The sequence below is a fragment of the Xiphophorus couchianus genome, chromosome 14 (genome assembly GCF_001444195.1).
Source record: "Xiphophorus couchianus chromosome 14, X_couchianus-1.0, whole genome shotgun sequence".
NCBI classification, from domain to species: Eukaryota; Metazoa; Chordata; class Actinopteri; order Cyprinodontiformes; family Poeciliidae; genus Xiphophorus; species Xiphophorus couchianus.
Window position 1 is genome coordinate 9355769 of NC_040241.1, and position 24779 is coordinate 9380547.

Genomic DNA, 24779 nt, shown 5'->3' on the forward strand with positions numbered 1-24779 from the left:
CAGTAGTTTTTAAGTTGAGTTTTTACTCCTCTTAGCAAGTTTTCACAAAACTTGCTAAGAGTTTGAAAGTACAAAACTCTCTGTGTTGGAGCAAGAATTTAACCTTTTTTGCCATTGCGCTAATGCTAACGTCCAACTTGCTAAGAACTTTAGCGAGTTTTATTATGTCAATAATGTTTTATACCACATAGTCGTTGTTTTTTTTCAGCAAGACTAATTAAATGCTATAAACAAAATTATGCTACTGTTTATAATTTAAGCGCTTTTGCTAAATAAGTAGTAATATTTTGAAATTGGTTAGAATTTAATTTTTTTATCGTTCTTTTCTAGTGTCTTTCAGCCATTAAACTCACAGAATTTCTGCTCAGAAATACTAATAAAAATCTAAACCCAATAACATGAACGGATGTAAATTGCTAAACCAAATTTGGCAGGATGAATGCAAACATTTGGAATTAGAGAATCATTATTTATGATTAAGGTTCTTTCTGAAGATGGGGCTGCAACAGTAATGTTCTGGCTCTCATCTTCAGACACAATTTTATTTATTTATTCATTCGTTGAATTAAATACATAAGAACATTTTTGTCAGTTTTAATGTGTTTAACCTTCATCTACATCCTCAGTATCTCATCTCAGCCTTCTGTGAAGATCCACGTCTCAAGATGAATACCATCCATATATACGGCAAATGAAAATATACTGATCATCTGAATAACATTTAACAGGTTTGCATCCCTTCACACACAGCTGCTGAGACATGGTACGATCTGCAGCTCAGCAGACTGTACTCCATAACATGAAAACACACTCCCAAATAAAGGTGTTAGCGCATAACCACAGTAATAAACCTGCACAACTTGATGTTAGTGAGGATAAAGCGTCTCATTCAGCCCGTCCAGTGTGTGTATGCAGAGCAAATCTTGAGCAAACCCCGCTCTATTTCCCTGCCAGCTTGATGTTGATGCTGCAGCCTGCAGTTTGTTGTGATTGTGAGATAATTTTGGTTGTAGGGGGACAACTGAAACGCGGGGCGGAATTTCCTCTTTACAGGTGAAACATCTCTGAAAACACAGTGCAGAGAGGGCTTTTTGAGCATGGATTATATAATTATAGTTTTGCAGTGTGTGTGTGTGTGTGTGTGTGTGTGTGTTTTCTTATTTTTCCTCATCCGAGGCCATAATTACTGCACACAGACATGGGTCGTTACTCCTTTCAGCTGGCCTAATCTCACACAGGATGAATAGAAACTGTCAATCAGATGCTGCACTCAGCAGCGAGACAAGAGGGGACTGATTGCTGCTGCCACACACACACACACACACACACGCCCACACACCCCCACATACACACACACACACGCCCACACACACACAGTACACACACAGTACACACAGGCTTTCTTCCTCCTTCTCTCTTGTATTTACACTCTCTCTGCCTTCACTGGTGCAGAACCAAGCCCCTCCAAAAACATATTTTATCTCCACATTTCCATATTTTAATATACTAACGATGCTCAAAAACCAAAATTCAACTTGTCTGTACGATACAAGAAAGTGGGAAAAATGCATTCTCCTGGGGTTCTGTAAGCTCATGTGGCTAACAATTGTGTCCTTATCACTAGTTGTTGATCAATATAACATGACAAAGAGAAAATAATTCTTAACCCTCCATATTAGACATACAACTAAAACTGATGGGTCACTAACGACAGGATCCTGGATTTCACCTGCAGAAGCATGTCTTTGCTTCATGTCACTTCATTAGGGAGCCGCAGCAACTGTAGATTATTAAATAAAGCTTTCAAATTGTTAGACTTTTATTCACATTTACAGCTCAACAACGTCCAAATTCTAACAAAATTTGTTCTATAGTAAATCTTAAATGTGTTTGAAATGTTTATGTGCGTTGAATAAATTAACCCTGTTAGAGTAGACATCAGCCATAATCCAGAATTTAAGTTTGTTTCCAGCTTCAAGTTAGGCAACGGTGTCAATGCTTGAGTCTCATTTGCTGCACTATAAAAATGAATCTGGAAGGATATTAAACATTAATCATTTAAATTACTTACATTTAAATCCAGTAAAAGTTCAATCTTACCAACATCCACTAATATGTTTTGCCAACAAGTCCAACCTAACTGCTTTGATTGGCTTTAGCATGCAGATGTGGGTTCAGTCAGTCATCAATCCGACGGATGTTGTTTTTAGTTGAAAACAGATTAAAGCTTCATTATGAATGAATACAAAAATATAATAAAAGTTGAGAACTGTCGTAAAACTTGTAGTTTAGAAAGTTTCTGTATTGTAATAAGAATTTAATTCTGCATCCAGCTTTGAACAGTTAAGGCTAATGTCAAGCTAGCATGCTAGCAGCTAGCCAGTCTCTGAACCCAAAGGTAGCTCTAGCTGACAGATCATACAATTTAGCTGTGGTTGACAGGAAAAGACGTTTCAATGCTACATTTTAGGATACATTTAAAACATTTATTTCCATCTCAGTAGCATTTTACACCTCTGTGTTTCTTTTGAACAGAGATCGCAATTCAGATGACCCCACGAAAGAAGCAGCAAAGGTGTTTGTTAGCCTACTGCCAAGCAGGACCCAGCAGAGGTGTGTGTTGTAATGAAGGAAACTGTAAATCAGTCGGAGCGTGTATTGCTTTAACTGTGTGTGAAGTAAGTTGAACGTAGATTGATAAATTTTAAATAAACGCTCTTATCCTTTTGGTACGGATCTTCAGAAATCCATTGGATTGATGAAGCATAAATTGAAAATTTCAGGGAGAATTTATCTTTCTCTCAAGTTTAAGTCAATAAGTCAAATCTAATTGCACAATAAATTAAGTTCAGTTTTTTTATATGCATATATATACTGTATATAGGTACATACATTTCAAAACGGGATGTAGTTAACCTAGGCTGAGTCGCTTTAGTCATAGCTAATCAAAATCTAACCAAATTGCGTCAAATCTAACAGCTTGTTTTTACCCCTGCAGATTTCTAAGCTGAGGTTTGCTTAGAGACATTTAGTATCACTGCGCCGTACAATGATCTTTTTTCTCTCCGTTGCTTAGTTGGAGGCAGAAATGTTGGCACTTGAAGTGCAGGATCTTTGTAAAACAAAAGGAAAAAAAAATCTTTCTCTGCAAAAGTCCTCTTATATAAGAACAAAAGTATCTTATACTACTGTAAGTTAGGCATGTAAATGAAGCGAATACACGCTCTTAGGATATAAAAACCTCACATATTGATGATATATCTGCTTCTCTGCGGCAGCAATATGAACCTGACCACTAAAACTGGCTGTAAAAAAAAAAAAGAAGAAGACACATTTGGATCATAATGTAAGTTTCATGAACCGAAGCCAAAACAAATGAAAATGTACACTTTCACTAAATGTGTTCGCTGAACGACTGAACACATCTAATCTGAATGCGGTCTTAGAAAAACAATAGAGCAATAACTCCGTGTGTTTCCTCTTTGTTACTATCAGATAAAAGGCGCGTGCAGCTGCTGTCACGTGACGCTGCAGCCCACAGCCACGCAGCTCACCGCCTGGATCAACCCACGGGCTAAAAGGAATAAACTGTTGGTTTTCCACCACGCACCGACCGTCTCACTCACCGCCGCCGCCTCCTCCTCCACCCTGGCCGCCCCGCCCCGCCCCGCTTGTGCATGGATTGCAGTCTCGTGGAGATGAATCTGATCAATCAGATCAATCAGCAGAGATAACTGTAATCCCGCAGGTCAGAGGGAGGGCACCGGGCCACGCAGAGTTCACTCATCCCACACACTTAGCTCCCAGACAAAATCCGTGCAGCAGTGGCACACATTTGAGCCACGTGTGTAGGAGTTAAAAGATTTCATATTTCTGTCTTTATTCGGTTTGCTCACAACAATCGCAGGTTACACGCAGGTCGGGCCGCCCCGAAAACAAACAACAACAACAACAACAACAAAAACACGTCTGTGCGTGAAGCGTTTTGGTTGGTTATTCTGTTCAAGAATAACCAGCCCCAAAGGTTTCCAAAACTATAATGCGATATTTATATTTTAGTCATACGCCACCCATGCAGGTCAATGAACTCGTTTTTTGCTCTTTCTAATTATTAGATGGATCTCAAGTAAGGCCTCCTCAAAAAGGCGCATCGAAAATATGAAATAAACGTGAAGCTGAACGGAAGGGGGGGAAAGTAAAATGAGAGAAAATTAAATTAAAAATGAAAGTTAGTTTTTTTAAAAAAAATAATAATCCAGCCGCTTTAATAAATAAGATGAAATTTGGAGATATTTTTACAATCGCTTAGTGGAAGTTAGAAAGGAAAGTTTTATAATGAATACAAAGTGATGCCATAATAAAACAGTCAACTGTAAAAAAAAAAAAAAAAAAAAAAGATCAAATTAAAATGAGTCTAGACGGAGAAAAAAAACTCTTTCAAAGCGCGAAATTAACGACCTTTTATTTTAAGATGCCATCGTGAGAATATTACTGTAGACTCCCACCATTAATTTATCGGAATGTTAATATAGCGATAAGAGAACAAGATTAACGTGAGAAATCAAAAGTTAAGAACAAACAAAAGTTAAGAACAAACAAAAGAATTTTGCCAAACATAAAAAATATATATCACAGATAGATGAAATAACTGATATATATTCATGTTTTTTCCCCCCAGAATTACAATTGTAATTTATGTTTAAAAAGTTGAATAACGTTGCATTTTTTTCCCCTCCCTATTTAAAGTTTCTGAAACCGAGCTAACATGAAAAGTATTTTTTTCTTTTTGAACAATTGCACGCACCAAAAAAAAGGGGGAAATAATTATGAAAAAGCGACATGTTGCGTGTTTGGCCATTTAGTTCCCATCTTGGGGGGAAATAATGACTTTTTCCTCCAGGAAACAAAAGTCGTTGCAACTTAGAAACCGGTTCATTTGTTTCTGTAGTTTACTTCCCGGACTTTCTGCAGGTGCTTTAAAGCGTCGTTTCGCTGCAGAAACTCGGAGCTTCGTGAGGCGGAGGCCTGTCCGTCCTGTCCGTCCCGTCCCGTCCCGGGTTAAAACAGAAAGATGACGATGTGGGTTATTGTTAAAGAGGCGCTTTAAAGACACATTGGGCCACAAAATCCGAAAACAAAAAGGATGTAGGTTCAATCTTTCATTAATTTAAACCAAATATATGGTTCTTTCAGGAACAAATACACGAGAAGACGGGTTTCCTTATGAATCCACGGTCCAAACCATTTAGCACAGCAGACTTTCTGGTTAAGTTTATTTTGTTTATTTGTGCAACGTTTCTTGCATAACATTTGTCACACTTTTCTATGTACAATTCTGTAGTTTGTCCGTAATCGCAGCTTTATTCTTGAATACATTAATAAACAAACAAACAAAACGTTTGCCCTGACTTCTGCTCTGTTTATAACTATTTTTTACATTTCAGTCTGATCACATTTGAAGCAGTAGGAGCCTGTTGCGCCACTGAAATTAAAGGTCCTGTAAGCACTTCTGCAATCAGCGTAGGATGTTTATTTCATTTTCTCATATTACATTTGTAAATATAGCACACTCCCTCCGTTTTTCACCTTACATCCAAAACAATTTCTGCACAGGTCATCTGAAGGGGAGCAGGTCAATAAAAGGCTAGAACGGATTTTCTCTTAACATTTTTGTTACAGAATAGTAATTATAAAGCAAAGCTGTAATAAAGTGGAACTTTAGTCCCACAATAAGACTGCTGAATATCTCTAATCAGCACTATATGAAACTTTAAAATAATAACAATAACTGGAAAACAAATACAAATACTGATATATAATATACAATTTTAAAAAGCTGCAACCAAACCTTTCTTGGGCTGATAACAGTTTCTTTTAGACAGCCACTTACATTAAAATGTGAACAAAATTTTTTTATTTTGGTGTAGAAGTGAATCAATGCTGCGCAAAGCATATTTTAAATAAGAGAAAGTGATGTGAAAATGCGCCAAGTAAAACAAAATTAAATTTTTTTTTTCATTTGCTTCCAACTAAAAAGAAAAGCGAAACTTTAAGCCAAAAGAGACAACGAGCGGGACGATGTGGTGGGTTGTAGAAGCCTAGACTGCCACCTTGCGTCCAATCGAAGAACTGACACAGAGACGAAGCTCAAACAGGCTCACTTGTTTATTCTGCTTTTGACATTTAAACATACATATTCCACCCGCGGGGAAAGCAGGTCTCCACACATGGAAGCGCTACATTCATGAAAAACTACACTACCAAGCTTCTTGCTTTGACACTAACAGAGAACATTGACCTATTGTGCTCGAGAAAAGATCCATAAAGTCTAAAGTGTTTGTGGTGAAACAACAAAGAGAAGAAACTGCGGATCGTTTGTTTTATTGGAAAGGCTGATTACATTCAGGAACAATAGAAGGTTAAAAGTAGAAAACGTTAAAAGGATCTACATGAGATGTGTGGTCATGGCACTTGATCTGTAAGCACTCATGTGAGGGGTCAAAGACAGATGGGTGGAAGCTTGATGGTTGTTGGTTTACAGGCAGCTCTCTGGACGATGAAGGCAAAGATATTCAGATTGTTTCTTTATTTTTAAGTCCAAAACATGCTTTATTCATCAGTGTATCAGGAATGTACCATGTTCCTGATACATGGTACATTCCTGTACCATGTATCAGGTACATGGTACAGGAATGTACACTGTACCTGACTCTCCTTTTTAGCTCCGAGAGTTAAAAAGGAGAGCTAACAAGAAGTATTAAAACACAGGGAGCCTGGACGGAGAATTGAAAGGCACTTTTGTTACATGAGTGTTTCTATAGGCTTTGAAGATATTCCAGTCTTATTTAAAGGGCATATATCAGATTTTACAACTAGAAAAACGCAAGACAGAAATCACATTTAGCCATTGTGTTTTTTTAAAAAATTTTTTATGGATAATCATGCGGTCTTGGCTCAATAAACTGCCTCATACAACTTTTAGTTTAAATTGGAAGCAATAATGCTGGTCAGAACTGGAGCAGAAATTACAACATTTACCTGAATGCTCCCAGAATTAAAAAATTTGAAAATAAGGTTTTATGTCACCAGAAGACATTCACTACTGTAGTGAATTACTGATTGGACTCTCCGCAGAGCCGTTAAACTGGTTGGGTTAGTTCTCCTGACTTTTCCCTTGGGTAAATAAGTACATTAGTCTTCTTTTAATGAACATGAATTTGAGTTGAGGCCTTTGATATCATTATTTTGTTTGAGCCGTCATTGTGTTATGCACTGATGAACCGATTCAGCACATTTCGGCTAACTTATAGCCCTGTACTCGCCTTCTTCCCGTTTTAAAAAGTATTGATCAATTTCATACCTGGAAATAAATCTATGCATCACGAACAAGCCTGAACACACTAGAGATGGAAAACTGTAAAAACGACATGTCCCCTTGAATAGTTTGGAACGGGATTTACAATAGAAAATAAGATTATTCACATTGTGGAAGAATTTGTTAAAGGACAGATGGCTTGAACAAGGGCAGCAATGGGAAAAAACACCAATCAAAACAAAAATATTTTATTAAAAAACAGAAATGTCTTCAATCTTCACAGGACATTTGGCATTATAACTATACCTCAGTTCAGTCTGCTGACTGAATCAAATTTTTAATTCAATTTAATACAGTAAAATTATTACGTTTCCAGTGCATTTCTGTTTTGACTGTGACTCATTTAAATGGTTTATTTTTGTAAAACTTGGGAACTCAAATATGAATGAATACAGCTAAAAATGATTTAATAAGATGAGGGAAAAAAACCATCTCAGTTCTTACTATCATCACCTCTTTATAATGACTAAAGTAGGAAATCCACCTTAGGAAACAGTGAAACATGGCTGCAGATCTGTGCCATCTATAATGAGGTGTCATTTTTTCTTTCCTTTAATACAGCTGCTGTGCATGCATTCCTCGTCTGACCTCACTAAAATACCCTGACTCATTTTTAAGGGTCTCCTAAGCAGCCGCTATGGAAAAGCAACAAAAATACTCTGAAGTAGTAATGATGAGGGCAGGTTAAAGCCAAGAGACCACAACAGAAATGTCAGGTACAGAATGTAAAAATGCATTTCACACATAAATAAAAAACCCCTGCAGATACAGGAACCTTTAAACTGTAGTCCTCAGACCGGAGCCGTGTTACATACAGTGGTATACAGTGGCCCTTTTATCATTAAACAGACTTTATAAGCTCAGTGTTCATACTTTCCTGAATAGGTCAGAGTTGTTCCTTCATTCAGAACCAAGATTTTTTAATAGCTGATGGATGAGCCCTTATGTACGCCTAACAGTAAAAAGCCAAGAGTGGCAAGAGCTAGAGAACAAGAAGAACAGATGAGGATTGGAGCCTGATTCGAAGGGTAATGCTGCCCTCTACAGGTTCAGTAAGGAAAACACAGTTTACAACAAGAACAGGTGGGAAAACGCTCTGACGCTGCGGCTGACACACTTAAAACAGAGGAATGTTTCCCATATTAAGGTCTGACCTTAAACACTGAGGCCAGGATGGTGATCGCTGCAGGCTAAGATGCTGCTACGCACTAATCTGCGTGTCTAAATCAGAATGGAAGCTTTTATTTTGTTTCTTATATGAGAAGATGACATTTCTGAGCCTTAAGGTGGGTGTAAACCTCTGACATGTCAGATGAGTGCGTTTGTGTTTCTGCAGGTACAACTGGGAGTTGGAGACTTTAGGTTCAGTCGAATCCCTGCCAGTCGCTCTGCTCCGAGTCGTACTCCAGCTCCGTGCCAATACAGCGAACCCCCTCCAGCAGCATGGGCGTACCGTGATGACGATCTATTGACACAAATTAATAATAATGTCAAAAGGCCACTGGGATATCCTTACATTTATGTCAGCAACAAGCCACAGATTTGATTCATGGAATGGTATGCACGATGTAGCTGAACTTTTTCATCTTTTGTCAACTACAAACTTCTAAATATTTTATTGGGATTTTAAGAGACAGTTCAACACAAAGAAGAATCAAGAATCTAAAAGGTGTGGTTGGCTAGCAGTCAGTTCTATTTACTCTGACACCCCTAAATAAAATTAAGTGCCATCAATTGCCCTTAGTGGTCATCTTATTAGTTAACAGAATCCACTTGTGTGCAACTTAATCTCCAGTAAAAATCCAGTTCTGTGAAGGCCTCAGAGGTTTGTTAGAGACCATTAATGAACAAAAACAACAACAAACACAGCAAACAGGTAAAGATTAAAGCCAAGATGCATTACAAGAAAAGTATTCTAAGGTTTGAACATCTCAGAGCTCTGTTCAATCTATCAAATGAAAATGGAGTATGGAACAACTGAAGCTTGCCCAGAAATCACGGTCCGCCAAGACTGTTGAGGTGGCAGAAGCTACTGAGAAGACAGCAATTAGTCATTCACAAATCTGACCTTAAAGGAATAGAAAGGAAAGAAATAGACCTTGTTCAAAGACGGCCCAATGAAGTTCAGTTTAGTTTTTCACAAGCCACACAACTAACAGCAAACATGAGGAAGAATGTGCTTTTTAAGATGAGAGAAATTTGATCTTTTGCCCCAGATGCAAAATGCTATATATGATGTGACTGACTCTTCACATTACCCTGAACAAGAGGTGCACCAATCGATCAGGTGGGTTTGTGTAATTTTGGGTGATCGACAATTGGGTGACACTTGCATGTGAAACCCATCTTATCCACTGATCTTATCTACCTCCACAAAAGTCTGAAAATTAGCCATTGACCCCTTTTGCTCTGCCATGAAAGGGGGCTATCTGACAGACCTACACCATCAGTTAGCCCTGCACCCCTGTGCAGTTAAAACAAGTTGTTTTTTTTCACAGGTATTGTTTAATGTTTTCAATAAAATACGATTGGAACACTAAAAGGTATATTGTGACCTTATTTATGGCTGAAAGTGTCAGTAATAATATTAAATGCAGGACAATTCAGGACATAAACCTGTTTGAGGCTGCAAAAGACTAAAGGCTAAACTGGAGGTTCACCTTTCAGCAGAACAACCTTTAACATACAGCCAGAGCTACATTCCCAAACCCACCTGTGATGACCACCTCCAGTCCACTAGGTGTCTCTGTTTTGTTTTCTATCAGGGAGCAGGCAAATGGTTTGGCTGTCTATTTAAGTACACTAACTAAAAGGCTGGTTTTAGTTCCAGCCCTGCTTGGTTTGGCCTCCAGATTAAACCCAGTTGGAGCGGGCAGCAGTACTCATCAACACATTCATCAGACAAGATGTTTGTCATCCTTCACAGAGCTATATTTTTTGTAGAAATAAATAATTTTTCCACATAGATCTGCTTGTCTGTCTCCCATTTTTATCACAGCATTTGAACTGGCATGACAAATGGGGGCTCGTCCGGGATTGGCATCTGGGACCTCTCACTACATCTATGTTCTTTCTACACCTTCAGAGTATTAGCTATTTCAAGCCCTCTCCAGTAGAGGAGTTCCTGGTACATGTTGATAATATCTGCGTAATCGATGCTTTGTCATTTGATACCAACCGAAATCATGCGCCAGGATAACTGACGCTCTCCCAGATTCACTTCCATGTATTTCTGAAAAATTTCTGTGCTCTGCATACACCATTTTTGTCTCATCACTGCAATTACTGTGAGTGAGCTACAAATATGAATCACGGTACTATGGGAGACGACAAATAGCCCTCTCATATGCTTCAAACGGTTTTCCAATACGTCTCTCGGTTCCTGAACGGCAAGGAGTTGTTCGGACTGCTTTTTCCATATAAACCAATGGGGTGTCTCACAAAGATAGAATTTATGCGATACGCATAAATTTATCGATTTATGCGTACTTATGTATTTATGCTTTGTATTTACGTATTTATGCGTACAGTACTGACTTGCTTCGCTCTCCTTATGCATTGCTATGGGCAGGCCCCAATAAATAAAGAGACATTCTATTGGGTGTAGAATAATAGGTGCCTGCCATGCAATGCATGGAGGCAGTACTGACTTGCTTTGCAAGTCAGTACTGCTCTCCTTATGCATTGCTATGGGCAGGCCCCAATTATGATGCTTTGTCTCAGAATTTTTTTTCCATTTTTAAAAATTTTTTTCTTAAGGCATAAAAAAGGTAGGATTTTTTTTGGTAAAAATATATATATTTTTTTTATGTGATCAATTGTAATTTTGTCCAAATACAAAGTTGTTATTTGAAAAATACATCAGTAGTATTGTTCCTTAGGGGTTATCTGATGTCACAATATTTTGTTTTACTTGCAAGAGTCGTCTACAGTAGAAGAAGGGACCGGGTCGGTTCTCATGCTTTTTTGTATGTCGGCCATATTGTATTTAACAAAAATAATTTCTTGCATTTGCAGCTGATGGCCAGTAGTTGATGGTATATTTTATGATGCATTAGTGTCCACTTCAGTGGTCTGTGTGCATTTATAACATAAAAATCCACAGGAAGCACAAGAAAATGGCTTTTAGAAAGCTGTCCACTGTAGTGACCACTATGCATGAAAGGGCTAATAATAGCCACGACTCTTAGTCGTAAAGTAATCCTGACAACATCATGAGCGTCATACTTGGGATATAAAGTTGCCCAGTTGCCTTTATAGATGAAAATACATTTTGACTTTAATTTGGGAATTAAGGTCCCAGAACCTAAAGGAAAAGTGTGGAGGCACAGAATCGACCGTGCTTGAAGTCCAGTGTGAAGTTTATTCCACAGTCAGTGGCGCAAAAGGTGGCTATGCAGTGTATGCAACGCATAGGGGCGCTGCACTAGAGGGGGCGCAAAAACGATGTGGGGAATTTTTTTCATATAGTCAGCATTTTATGTACTTAACAGCTGTTTGTGTATGAAATGATCAATAACAGAAGAACAGCACTGATTAGGCGCCCCCCTCCCATACAGGCAGCTTGGGCAGCGGCTGAGGCGCGTTTTGTTTTCTTTTAAATTTGTAGTAATGCCTCAACAACAGGGAGCTAAAGATGGGGCGCAGAAAAAACTCCGGGGCCCAAAACAGAAAACGGAAGAGGGGGAAGGATAAAGATGTTGGAGAGACGAAGAAAAGCTTTTCAAAGTGGTTGAAAGACAGAAGGTAAGAAATGTCAGTGTATCAACAAGAGAGTTGTAAATATTCAGGTTAGCTTAAGCTAGCTTACAATGATGATGTTCGCATCCACCTCAAAAATATGTAGTTGCGGCCCTGGCTGCAGCAAACACAGTTTGACTCTCATAATGTGTCGGATGAATGAGGATGTGACGTCAGCGCAGCAGGTGCAAAGAGCCCATTGGTACATTGATCTTGTAGCCAGAGAAACTGTAATCTGTTTTGGATTCTTTAAAGTGGACTGCAAACATTTGTTTTTGTTTTATATTGGCAATAAAAATAAAGGTTTTAGGAGCAGAGCTAATGGTGCATTTGAAATCCATGAAGGCTATGTGTTCCTCTGTTTGATCAATTACTATTTAATAAGAGAGTTAGTTTTAGTTTCACTGAATCAATTAAAAGTAAGTCCTGTAGATTTAATATTTCTCTATCTTAATAAAGTTTTGTTCATTATTAAAAGAATGTTAAGATGTCCAGAATCAGCTGCAGCTTGTTTTTTTTTTAATCTGCGCAAAGAATAATTAACATTCTTATCTAATATTTTAATTCTTATAATTCTACATAATTATTACTCAGATTTTTATAAACATCCTTTGGACCATGCAAAGCATTTTAGCTGTTTCTCTATAAGATCTATTTTCTATTTCCAGTTATTACATTTTTCCAAACTGCTATGAGAGCAACTTTGAACACAACGATCATTTTAATTTGATATTTGTTCAAATCATCTTTCCATTCTCTTACTTTGACTCACTTGCTCCTTGCCTTTCTCCTTATTTCTAAATCACCACATATGCCTACTTACCAAACCTACTACTCAGTTTATTAATTCCTGCAAACCATGAGCTAGTAGTTTTCATCATTATTTTTCTTTCTATGAAACTTTAACTGTTTAAAGTTTCCTCATCCTTTTCCTTCTTAAAAAAACTTTCATATTCCCCTTTCTTGTGTTTCACATTCCTGTCTGTTACTTGTTTTCCTTTATGACTTTTGTTCCAGTTTTCAGATATTTTTTTATTTATTATATTAATCTACTTATTCCTGTATTTATTTATTTAGTTAGTGTTTCATTTAGTCATCTATTTATTTGCCAACACACTGTTATCACAATCTTCTGTTTCCTTGATTTCTTGGCTCTTTCTTTAGTTTTTTATTTTATCCTATAGTTCTAGTTCTATTTTAGTATTTAATTAACCTTTTAACCTGTACTTTACTATCCATTTATTCAGATATTTTGTATTTTATCAGGGACCTGCCCTTCAACACACTCCCAATATTTTCACTGCTGTTAATCTTTTGATTTACATTTACTGTTGAAATATAAAGCAGTAATTCGTTCAATGGGTGCTATGCCGCCATCTGCTGTGTATTCTCCAGTACTGCAGTTATTTTGCTACCATTCCGGACAATTTAAATGAATTCATTTATAAAAGAAATTAAACGAACACATATTGAAACACTTCTCTCCACTTCCTGCTATTTCTACCCATTTTAAACAATTTAGACCAGTTTGTCAACACCTAGGCTGTTCTAAAAACTGGTTTCTTTTTTATAGTGGGTAACAATTAAAAATACCAATTGTGGTAATCCTTTCTTGGACTCTTACGAGTGGAGGATTCTTGCCTCTGCATCTTCAATTGGTTTGCTCCTTCCAAACCCGCTACTTTAAATGAGATAAAATACCTAAAGGTGTTTATACCTCCAATCACACTTCAGTTACGGAGCGGAAGCGTCTTCACGCAGGACTCCGCCGCCCTTTTTTTTTACGGAATGAAACTTTTAAGACGGATTTAAGCGGCTGCTCGCTGGACTCCGCCATCCAATTATCACCACAACAGCATAAAGTTAAAGCCGTTTAGTTTCCGCTGTTAGAGCCCAGGATTCACAGCGTTTCTTACACAGGATTTCTTTTAACGCGAACGCCATCAACTCATTCACGCTTTTCTTTTAAAAGAGAATTTACTCTCAGTTGTCTCTCCCCTTCCACGGAGTCCCGTCAAGCGTCAGATTCCAGCTGGTAAACCAAATACCAGTCCCGGAAAAGGATCTAAACTCATTCTGAAGAGTTTAGCCTTGCGCACGGTCCTTCTGGATTCGGTCTCACCCGCTGAATTCCTTCAGTATCTTGGGATCCGGCTTCGAAGGACCAAATTAATGTCAGGTTCATCTACCTAAGCATTCTCAAACTGAAAAAGAAGAGAGAGACAAGTGAGTTTTAGATTTACTAGCAAGGAGAACGGACAGCAGCGTGCTTTAGTTACAATCTACCCGCTCTAAAACAGCTCCTCCCAGAGACTTTCTTTTTATTTCCTTAGGGCGGTCCTAGTTACAGAGCCTATTCAGGGGTCTCAAACTCCAGTCCTCGAGGGCCGCAGTCCTGCAACTTTTAGATGTGCCTCTGCTGCACCACACCTGAACAGAATAATTAGGTCATTAAGGCTCTGTAAAACTGATCTACACAAGGAGGAGGTCATTAAGTCATTTCAATCCAGTGTTTTGTACCTGTGGCACATCTAAAAACTGCAGGACTGCGGCCCTCGAGGCCTGGAGTTTGAGACCCCTGGATTTGGTTTTCTTGAGTTAATCACATAGCAGCTGCTTCTTCTGTTCTCTTGAGTCACAGGTGTGTTGCACCTGCAAGCTGCCGTAATGTAGAATGCAAAATTCAGAGTTCTTGTTTATTTCCTTCTGTAGAAACGATGCAGGAACTGATGAACCCACAGAACAAGGAGTTGTCTTGTGCATCCGTGTCTCATGTACAGTTCCTCTGTTTCTGGTTCATAAACTTCGACCCTTAATCATCCGTCAGTCATCACTCTTGCTGCAGACCATCTGGTGTCAGCTTCCAATTTGACCCGTTTAGATGTCTTCCTGCAAGCATCTCTCACTAGGCACAAATTCCAAAAGCAAACAAGAGTATTTATATTTGTAATTCATTTAAATCATCACTATCCCACAAACATCCTTTTTCCAGCAACCCAAAATATCCTTTACTGTTAAAAAAAAGCCCAGGGTGGCACCCAATACGCCAACGTACTTGAACCGTACATATGCATAAAAATTCTCCCTACTTTCTGACATACTGAAAGTTCCTCTTCCTGGATATGTACCCTGACTGGTTCTTCCCTTTGCTGGACATCTTTGCTTTTTTCCGCCAGTCTGGATTCGATTCTGTCATTTTTAATCTTCAGCGATACAATCTGTTTATTTAACTCCTCATTTTCTCTCTCTAGCCACTCGAGTTTTTCTGTTTTTGCTCTTAATTTGTCCGCTGCAGTGTTTCTCTGTTTTTTCCGGTCCTCTTCCAGTTTATGTTTAATTCTCAATTTGGCTTCATTATCGCATCTTAGTTGGCCTATAGTTGCATGTTCTTCCTCCAGGTCCAGATTAATTTTTCTGATTTGTTTTTTGTAAAATGCATTTGATTTTAAAAGTAAGCTATTTTCCTCATGCCAGTTGTGTGTCTTGTCCGTTCTGTTTAGTCTCTCTAGTTTAGTCTTCAGACTTTCTACGGTTTTCTGAAGCTCTTGGTTCTCCTCCTGCAGCTTGCTGCGGTTCTTCTGTAAATTGTTAATTTTTGCCAACAAAAAATGTTCTTCTTCCATCTTTGCTCTCTGGTTCAAACTGCAAATGAATTTCTCTGTGGAATCTGGCAATACAAAGGCAGCCGCCAGTGATGTCATAGACAGGATGAGTGACATCACTGTGACATCAAAGCCACAAGAAGTCTGTTGGGTGTGGGGGAGGGGGGATGTTTTTTTTAAAAACTTTATTCACAGACACACTGTACAACGACAGAGTGAAACATTTGTTCTGCCTCCAGAAAAAAAACAAATACAGATAAATATATTCAAGATGAAGAAAAAGCTACGGGGCTTCGGTTCCCAACTGTTCATTCAAAGCAGTACAGAGTTCAATTGTTTTAATAGCTATTTTCTGTCTTTGATAGTCTGGATATAAAACTTAAGTTCATTGTAAAATGCAGCAAAGCAGGGCTTCCCCTACCTGGAACAATGAATATGATATTTAAATAGTGACAATAAAGGATTTATGAGAAACTCTGAACTGTTGGGCTCTTTGCACCTCAGCTTCCGCGTTCGGGGCAAAGCGGCTCAATCTTTTCCGATCTATTGAAAAAGGCTCTTTACACTGGGCGTCTGCAGGGCTTGTCCAAGGTAACAATTAATGATGAACATTGATCCGAAGCCCCGACAATAAGCTGGAGAAAAGTTTTAACATGTTCGCCTCGTTATACACAGATACGAAGGTGAGTTTTACTTTCTTTAAACTTTGTGGCTAACATTAGCTTTAGCTTATGCTAGACATTTGTCTTGTATAAATGTGCTATTTAAGTATCTAAACATTTTTCATCCATTCTAACGGACAATGTTTTTACCTTGTTTTCAAGTATATTACCTGCGTTTATTGTCGTTAGTGTCAGAGACCAAGTAACGGTCTAGGGTACTATAATGTCCCCTCCAGTTCTCCCCGGTTGCTACGCCTACGGCTCTGACTGTAATCCTGGACCTGTGCTTCTGTCTGCTCTGTCCTCTCAACCCTCAGCCGATCACAGTACAGTCACAACGCTCATACTGCTGTTCCTTCCTGTTGAAAGGGAGTTGTTCTCCACCAGTCGCCCCGTGCTTTAGATGTAGAAATTGTTGGTAAATCAACAATCAGATGGGCTTAATTTATATCCAGTAATCAGTTTATAACAGCGATGAACTAAAATTGTGACTGGATCTTAATCTAAGTATTTTTTGTTCAAATGAATTGAATTGATTTAAACTGAATTTAGACCAAACCAGACAAAAACTGGTTTGGATGAATTTGACCTGGTTGAATTATAAAGTGGACTAAGCTGACAGCAGTGCAGTAAATTCCCTGGTAGATGGCTTAGTATGGAGTGAAAATAGTGTCAAAAAGATTTGTGCGTGCGTAAAATGATTTGTGTGTTTGTAAAAAGATTTGTGCGTGCGTAACAGGATTTGTGCGTGTGTAAAAAGATTTGTGCGTGCGTAACAGGATTTGTGCGTGTGTAAAAAGATTTGTGCGTGTGTAAAAAGATTTGTGCGTGCGTAACAGGATTTGTGCGTGTGTAAAAAGATTTGTGCGTGCGTAACAGTATTTTTCTCTCACAAAAATATGTCTAAGCCACGAGACAAGTAAAGAGAGAAATACGTATTGAACTATGGAAAAAAGAAACAGTTCCGAAGAAAACTCAGATGTCCCAGCTTTTACTAGCATGTAAACGCACCATCTACACACAAATCTTGGAGCTTCCACCGAGGCGTGAAATGAGTCTCAAAAATAGTTGTGCACTCGTAACCGGATTTGTGTGTAACTGCAGTTTTGTGTGTGCGTACCAGGTGATTTGTGTGTACTTTATCAACATGTATTTTATTTTTAAGGTTTACAAATCTTGTTACGCACGCACAAATCCTGTTACGCACACACAAATCTTTTTACACACGCACAAATCCTGTTACACACACACAAATCTTTTTACACACGCACAAATCCTGTTACGCACGCACAAATCTTTTTACACACGCACAAATCCTGTTACGCACGCACAAATCTTTTTACAAACGCACAAATCATTTTACGCACGGACAAATCTTTTTGACACTATTTTCACTCCATATGAAATGAGTCTCAAAAATAGTTGTGCACTCGTAACCGGATTTGTGTGTAACTGCAGTTTTGTGTGTGCGTACCAGGTGATTTGTGTGTACTTTATCAACATGTATTTTATTTTTAAGGTTTACAAATCTTGTTACGCACGCACAAATCTTTTTACACACGCACAAATCCTGTTACGCACGCACAAATCATTTTACACACGCACAAATCCTGTTACGCACGCACAAATCTTTTTACACACGCACAAATCCTGTTACGCACGCACAAATCTTTTTACAAACGCACAAATCATTTTACGCACGCACAAATCTTTTTGACACTATTTTCACTCCATAGCTTTGCTGACTTTATATTTGATAAAAACAAAGTGGACATGAACAGCAGATGGCGTTGCTGTCCAAATCCTCTCTGACTGTGGAATAAACATCCCACTGGACTTCAAGCACGGTCGATTCTGTGCCTCCACACTTTTCCTTTAGGTTCTGGGACCTTAATTCCCAAATTAAAGTCAAAATGTATTTTCATCTATAAAGGCAACTGGGCAACTTTATATCCCAAGTATGACGCTCATGATGTTGTCAGATTACTTTACGACTAAGAGTCTTCAGTCAGAGGCTTCATCAAGTTTGCTGTAATGCAGACTGCTACAAGAGATCCTTCCTAACAACCATTTGAAGAACCTTGAATAACATGATATTTAACCATATTTTACTTAATTTTAGGATCAATAATGTATTCTTGAATTCAAATTGAATTTAACTTTGTATGTCTCTTGAGACTCCAGTGGTTGTCTACACCTTCTGAATCTCTCCCAAATTCTTTATTGGGCTTCGTTTCACAATCCTGACAAAACTGTGATTGTCCTAGCACTGTATTACTACTGTACTGTGGGTTTGCTGGTTTCTATGAGGGTGAGCCACCAAACACCACTAAGTTAGCAATAGCTAGGGATGAGTGTGCTAACATGGAGTACCTTAGCATGGTAAGCTGCTCCAAAAGTCTAAGGACGTTTGCGTTGTACAGTACATGGTTTCTAGGGAACATGGTATTTGGCGACCCTGTGGGGTCCCATGGGGTTGACAGGCACCTGGTTTCTCACATTCAGGATTTGTCCACCCAGCTGGATGGGGCAACATCTATTTTTAAGTAGGATTAAGTGAGGGGCTATCACCATCACCTGCTGTTGAGTTCCTAGATACACCTTACCTGCTAAGGTTGAAGCAGTTTCAGCTTTTCCTCATTCTTTTTTAGTGAGACCCTTGCAAGAGATTTTTGTCAGCTGTCTTCCAGTATTTCCGACTCCGGCTTTCTTCCGCCATTCCCTCACTCTTACACTTTTTAACTTCTATTTGTAAACTTCAGAAGAGCAGAAGATTTTATATTAGAGTTAATTTCAATATTTAACTTACACTATCCGTGAGGGTTAATGTGTTTTAGCTGGAGGTAGTTTGATTAAATCTACTAAGGATCTGGGGTACAAGGCTCACACTAAACGGGTTTAATACATTCAGTCTCTGTCAGAGAGCTGACAGAAAGTAAGACCCTCACACTCCACATTTAAACATTCCCTTCCCCCTTTGAAACATCCCATCCCCCCTCGTCTATTACTGCGCCTCTGTGGTTTTGTGATCGTGCTCTGCCCGTGTACGTCCTTCAAACAAGAAATTTGCAGTTGCAAATTCATCCAAGAGCTCTCACTCAAAAGATAGAAACAGTATAATCCTCTCTTTGCATGAGCTTTACAGATACACGTATGGAAAATCCCGCCTCCACCAAGCCATTACACATGGGGTGTGGTCTGTACTTCAGTGGGTGGGATTTTCCCTCTCACATGGAAGCATTGGTGGTTCAGTGGTAGAATTCTCGCCTGCCACGCGGGAGGCCCGGGTTCGATTCCCGGCCAATGCAACTGCTTTTATTACTCTTAACAATCATGGCAGGGTTTAAAAAGATCAGAAAACAATCTTAATCTATTTTTACAATCTAACTGTAAGACTTTTATTGATACACGGAGGAATGCCTACTTCCAAGAGACAATCTACCTATTGTCAACAGCAGTTTGTCAGGGAAGCTCCTTAGATTAGCTGAAATATGTTTTACCAAGAGTAACAACTACAAACGTGCTTTCTCTAAATGCCTAGTTGTTTGAATAGCATATGAAGTACCAAATGCAATAATTAGAAAATATTAGGTGGATGTGACAATGATTAAAGGATCAGCTTAAAGCACAATGTTGTATTTTCATTATCTAGGTTCTTATGTAAAGCGACAGTGCAGCCAAGAACAACAACAGAGGTGGAGGCACAGCCTAATCCATTGACCTGGTTCTTGTCCAGGCTTAAATTACAAGCAGACCTCGGGACAGATGTTCAGGCCATGCTATGAGATTAAAAATAAACATGCAGGAAAACAGCACAACAGAAACCCTTAAATATGAACCATGTATTTACTGGATTTATCCAAGCTTTGAGATGGAGTTAAACCGATTCGATACTGGTTTGTTACAAGCCGTGGATGTACTGGAAATACAGAGGCATAAAAACCAGCAAAGGGTGTAAATTTCACAATTGGTCTGAATAAGAAAAAATACATTGTAATTAAGATTTGTATTTATTGTCTATTACTGTCTCTTTGTAATACTATATAAAGTACTTACAAATGTGATCTAAATTTTTAGGGTTCTACCTAGACACTGGTTTGCATTGAGTGTGAACAAAAATTACAGTTTTCAGAACCACCAGCAGGGGGCATCGGTGCACCAGCAGAATCACAGCAACTCCAAGCAAACCGCTAACTTTTAGGGTATTGCATTATGGTACACCAGCATAAATATCTATTCATGAGTCTTTGGTACCTTAAGTAAAGCCCAGCAAAACAAGCTGCTTCCAAATGCTCCTAGAAAGAACATAGAGTACACATACATCCAGATGTTCTGGAAAACCTCTGGAGCTTTGTTAGAGAATATCAGTGATTAAACAGCATCATGTAGACAAGAGCACACAGGGGAAAAGATGTGGCGAAGTTTAAAGCAGAGACACATTATAAGAAAATATCATAAGCTTAGCATATCATCTTACTGAACTTAATCCATCATCTGACAATGAAAAATAATCACCATCACCTATTTATTTTGCACTCAAAAAATATGGCCTTTGCGAAAAGGCAACAAGGAGAAAGCCATTTTTAACAGGAAGGCACCTGAGTCTGTTGTTTACTTCAAGAGGGCAATTCCAACATGTGGAAAACGTCACTCTGCTCACATGAGAACAACATAAAAATCCCTTTGTGCTGAGGAAAGCTAGCACATCATCCTGAAAATACCATATAACCACGAAGATATGTGGTCGTGTCAGCATCATGCTGCGTGGGTGCAAATGTTCAGGAGAGACGGCAAAGCTGGTCAAAGTTTCAGGGGATTGATAAAGCTCTATTCTATAAAAAAAGATTCAAAGCTTCTGAAAACTATCATTCAACCTCAAAATTATGCTGATCTTGTTGGTCAATTATACAAAATGCAGATCAATACATTGAGGTTTATGGTTGTTAAGGAAAATGAGGAAGAGTTCAAGGGGTATGAATACTTTTGGAAAGCACTGCATCTGTTTGTTCTTGTGTAAAAAAAAATAAATAAAAAGCTACAGTTCAGTGAATCCAAAATGCTAAATTTAGGAGAGTTCTCAGAAGTGTTGTATTTGTATACTCAAAACCAGTGCTTGACATTTAAAGAAAAATAAAAGACTAAAACGATTTTCAAAAACATTTAAAGAAATTTTTGTGTTAAATATATAAAATTAATGAAAGTTTAATGAAATTCCTAGAAAACACAGATGACTGTTCCAACTAGCAATCCCAAAGCGATTCATGCTTCTTTTTTGAAGTTAAACCCTGAGCGTGTGACATGACTTCTGCAAAATTCAAATTTCCTTTATTACTCAATTCAAAAAGCTGAGAGCAGTATGGGCTGTTTAATGCAGAAAAAATGAGGCGGCTGGGTTTTTTTTCACGCTGTTGCAATAACCTCACCCATGACTCTGGCGTGAACTTTGACCCTGATGCAGACGGCGTCGCTGGTCTCGCTCAGCAGCAGCACCTCCTCGCAGAGAACCCCCTCCTGCAGGGCCAAGTACTCACACGTTATCTTCAGGCCTCCTTAAAAACAACACAAACACACACAGTTAGGGAGAGACAAGGCGGAGTGATCGGGTTTCCTCTCACCGCTAAGCTTCGTCGTCTGGTTTTAAAGCAGTTCAGGTTCATCTCAACAAACATGGCCTGACAGCCGCCTCATCACTAACCAGTCATAAATTTAATAAACATGGGGCCGCACCTGCTAAAAGTCAGCTGTGGAGCAGTTTTAGACAGTAACATAAAGGGTGTGACAGTGAGGTGAAAGTAAAGGTCAGAATTGCTCTTTAGTTTCAGACTCTGAGGAATTTCTATCAACTGATTATTAGGGGTGAACCTGTTTTCATTTTCTGAGTCCTATTATATGTTACTGTTGGACTCTGAAGAGAGATATCCCTGCTGCTGAAAATACGAGGCGGTCGAAGAAACGAAAGTTCATGACCTGAATTTTGCACAATAAAGATGAAATGTTCAATCCACATGTACTTAGCCTGATCAGTGTTTTTTATTCAATTAACAGAAATCCAAGTTTGTAACATTTAACTAATACACTCTGATAGAAAGCAATTTATTTTTCTCTTAAAACTTTTTTTGGGATGAGAAATATTAATGGAAATGAACTGATAATTTCACAAAAATGTCAGGAGACCAGAAGATTGGATTTCTCTAATCAAATTAAAATAAAATAAAAATAAAAACCTGGCCTGGTTGAGAAAAGTGGATGACATTTTTGGATTCAGCAGTGCAAACGTAGTCCTAATTCAGTTGAAAAAAGATAGACAACTCAAAAAAAATATTTCTTGTAACCCAGTGTAATTTTAATCAATCAATCAATCAATCAAATTTTATTTGTATAGCACATTTCAGCAGCAAGACATTTCAAAGTGCTTTACATCATAACAAACACAGAATCACAATGCAATATAGAATCAATCATTAAGTCAAGTTACATCAATAAATTTGTAATTGATTACATTTCAAATACAATTCTAAACAGGTGGGTTTTCAGTTGAGATTTAAAAGAAGTCAGTGTTTCAGCTGTTTTACAGTTTTCTGGAAGTTTGTTCCAAATTTGTGGTGCATAGATGCTGAAAGCTGCTTCTCCTCGTTTGGTTCTGGTTCTGGGGATGCAGAGCAGACCAGAACCGGAAGACCTGAGAGGTCTTCCGGTTCTGGAAGAATTTTAAGCTCAACTGTGGCATGAATAATGTGTGAGGAAGAAATAGGCTCATCATTTTACTATCCCTGATTGGAAAACTGAGTCCAGGCGCCTTTAAGTCGACATTACTTTAACACAAACTAAAACCCAAACACTTCTGCAGCAATTAAGACCCCATCAGGTAGTAAAAAGATAAATTATAAAGTATTATAGCTAAACAGAGCCGTTAAACTCCTTTTCATGTAATATATTTTGACCAGGAACTTGTCCACCATGGTGTTGTAACTCATCACGAAGACTGGCAAGTCTCTGTGGCGCAATCGGTTAGCGCGTTCGGCTGTTAACCGAAAGGTTGGTGGTTCGAGCCCACCCAGGGACGAGTGGCTTTTTGGTCCTATAGCACTTAGAAAAACTGTGACCTCTAGCACAGGAAAACTGACAAATAGGATCTTATCTATGTAGCTGAACACTTTGGTAAATATTTGCTCAACCAGCATTTCAATGCAGGTTATTTTAGCAGCCAAATGACCCAGGATCAGGAAACAAACTCCAAGTGTGACTTATCCTATACATGCCATCTGAATATATATTTTTTAGATCTTATGCAAATATTTTTCTATGCATGTTTTCAATATGTCATGTTCAGTTAAAAAAGTGTTTTAGTAATCTGCTGTACCTTCCAGAAGGCGCCGTCCCCGCCAATCACCTGCAATTATTAACCTTGTCATTATTGTCTGCAGCGTGTTAAATACTAGCCGAGTGTCGGCATACGGCTCGACACGCGCAGCTGAGTGTGTAGCTCTGTTTAAATAAAGCCACAGCACCCAGCTCACTGCCCAGAGCCTGTTAAATGGTAACATGATCCAATGCAGGGCTTTCTCGCCACAGCCAACTCCTTATTAGCTGCAGAACTTCAGAGAACCTCGATAAGAATTGAAGTTATTTTCAATAATCATATCGATACTGATTTGACTTGTTTTCATAGAAATGTTGTAGTTAAATTTAGCATAGTGCTAAACCCAAAGGGTTGTTAATTTATTTTCCAGGAGCTGGTGTTATGGAAGATGCTTGAGCATAGAGCGCATGCCCTCTTTTAGACACTAAAAACTGTATTTTGGATGCAAAGTCTAAATTTCCTTCTGCGGAGTCACCTGTGAACTCACCCTCTGGTGCTGCTGAGATGTCGGTGATTTTGAGGTGTGGGTTGGGTAAAGGAGCCGGACACACATCTTTACCCACCGCTGGGACCTCCGGCAGGGTGAACACTATCTCATAGCGATGCTGCGTCTTCAGAAAGCCAACCTATGGAGAGATGTTTTTAAAATGGTGAAGAAGCGGTGATATTTAGCTCTTAGCATAAAATGAAATGCTGCCTTTGAGAGAGTAGGTGGAGAAGCAAAATCAGGGCCGTTGTTTATAAGACGCATGGTGGTGGCAGCATCATCCTGTGTGGCCGTTTCAGTGCCTGTGGTAATTCAGGAGAAGTTCTCCTTTCTTATTCCATGCAATTTGTGCAATGCCCCAGTCAGGTGGTTATTGTAAATAAGAATTAGTTCTTACTAACTCACCTGCTTTAAAAAAATAAACCAGGAACACTGGTAGTGAAACAGCCCCACAGCATGATGCTTCCGCCACCATGCTTAACAGTAGATACACTTCGTAGGTTTAAAAGTCTCACCTTTGCTCCTAAAAACAGTCATCATGTCATGCAGCTCA

At 38.7% G+C, this 24779-nt stretch overlaps 1 protein-coding gene, 1 long non-coding RNA gene and 2 other non-coding genes across 5 annotated transcripts in view; 2 read left to right on the forward strand and 2 right to left on the reverse strand.

Moving 5' to 3' along the window:
• Positions 1 to 6931: 6931 nt before the first annotated feature.
• The window catches only part of adisspb (adipose secreted signaling protein b), a 39282-nt gene continuing 21434 nt past the window's right edge, over positions 6932 to 24779 (reverse strand). For both annotated transcript variants that reach the window (XM_028038502.1, XM_028038501.1), the window contains exons 4-6: positions 24227 to 24365; positions 21803 to 21928; positions 6932 to 8840 (exon numbers count right to left, since the gene is read on the reverse strand). In XM_028038502.1, coding sequence (XP_027894303.1) covers positions 8740 to 8840; positions 21803 to 21928; positions 24227 to 24365 — 366 coding nt within the window. In that variant the 3' untranslated portion in view covers positions 6932 to 8739. The remainder of the gene's footprint in view (positions 8841 to 21802; positions 21929 to 24226; positions 24366 to 24779) is intronic.
• Positions 11611 to 14567, reverse strand: LOC114157491 (uncharacterized). The gene is made up of 2 exons (XR_003598172.1): positions 14402 to 14567; positions 11611 to 14319 (listed from the first exon to the last, which is right to left on the reverse strand). It is a non-coding gene; the product is annotated as an uncharacterized LOC114157491 (long non-coding RNA).
• Positions 19617 to 19687, forward strand: trnag-gcc (transfer RNA glycine (anticodon GCC)). The gene has a single exon. It is a non-coding gene; the product is annotated as a tRNA-Gly (tRNA).
• trnan-guu (transfer RNA asparagine (anticodon GUU)) lies at positions 23369 to 23442 on the forward strand. The gene has a single exon. It is a non-coding gene; the product is annotated as a tRNA-Asn (tRNA).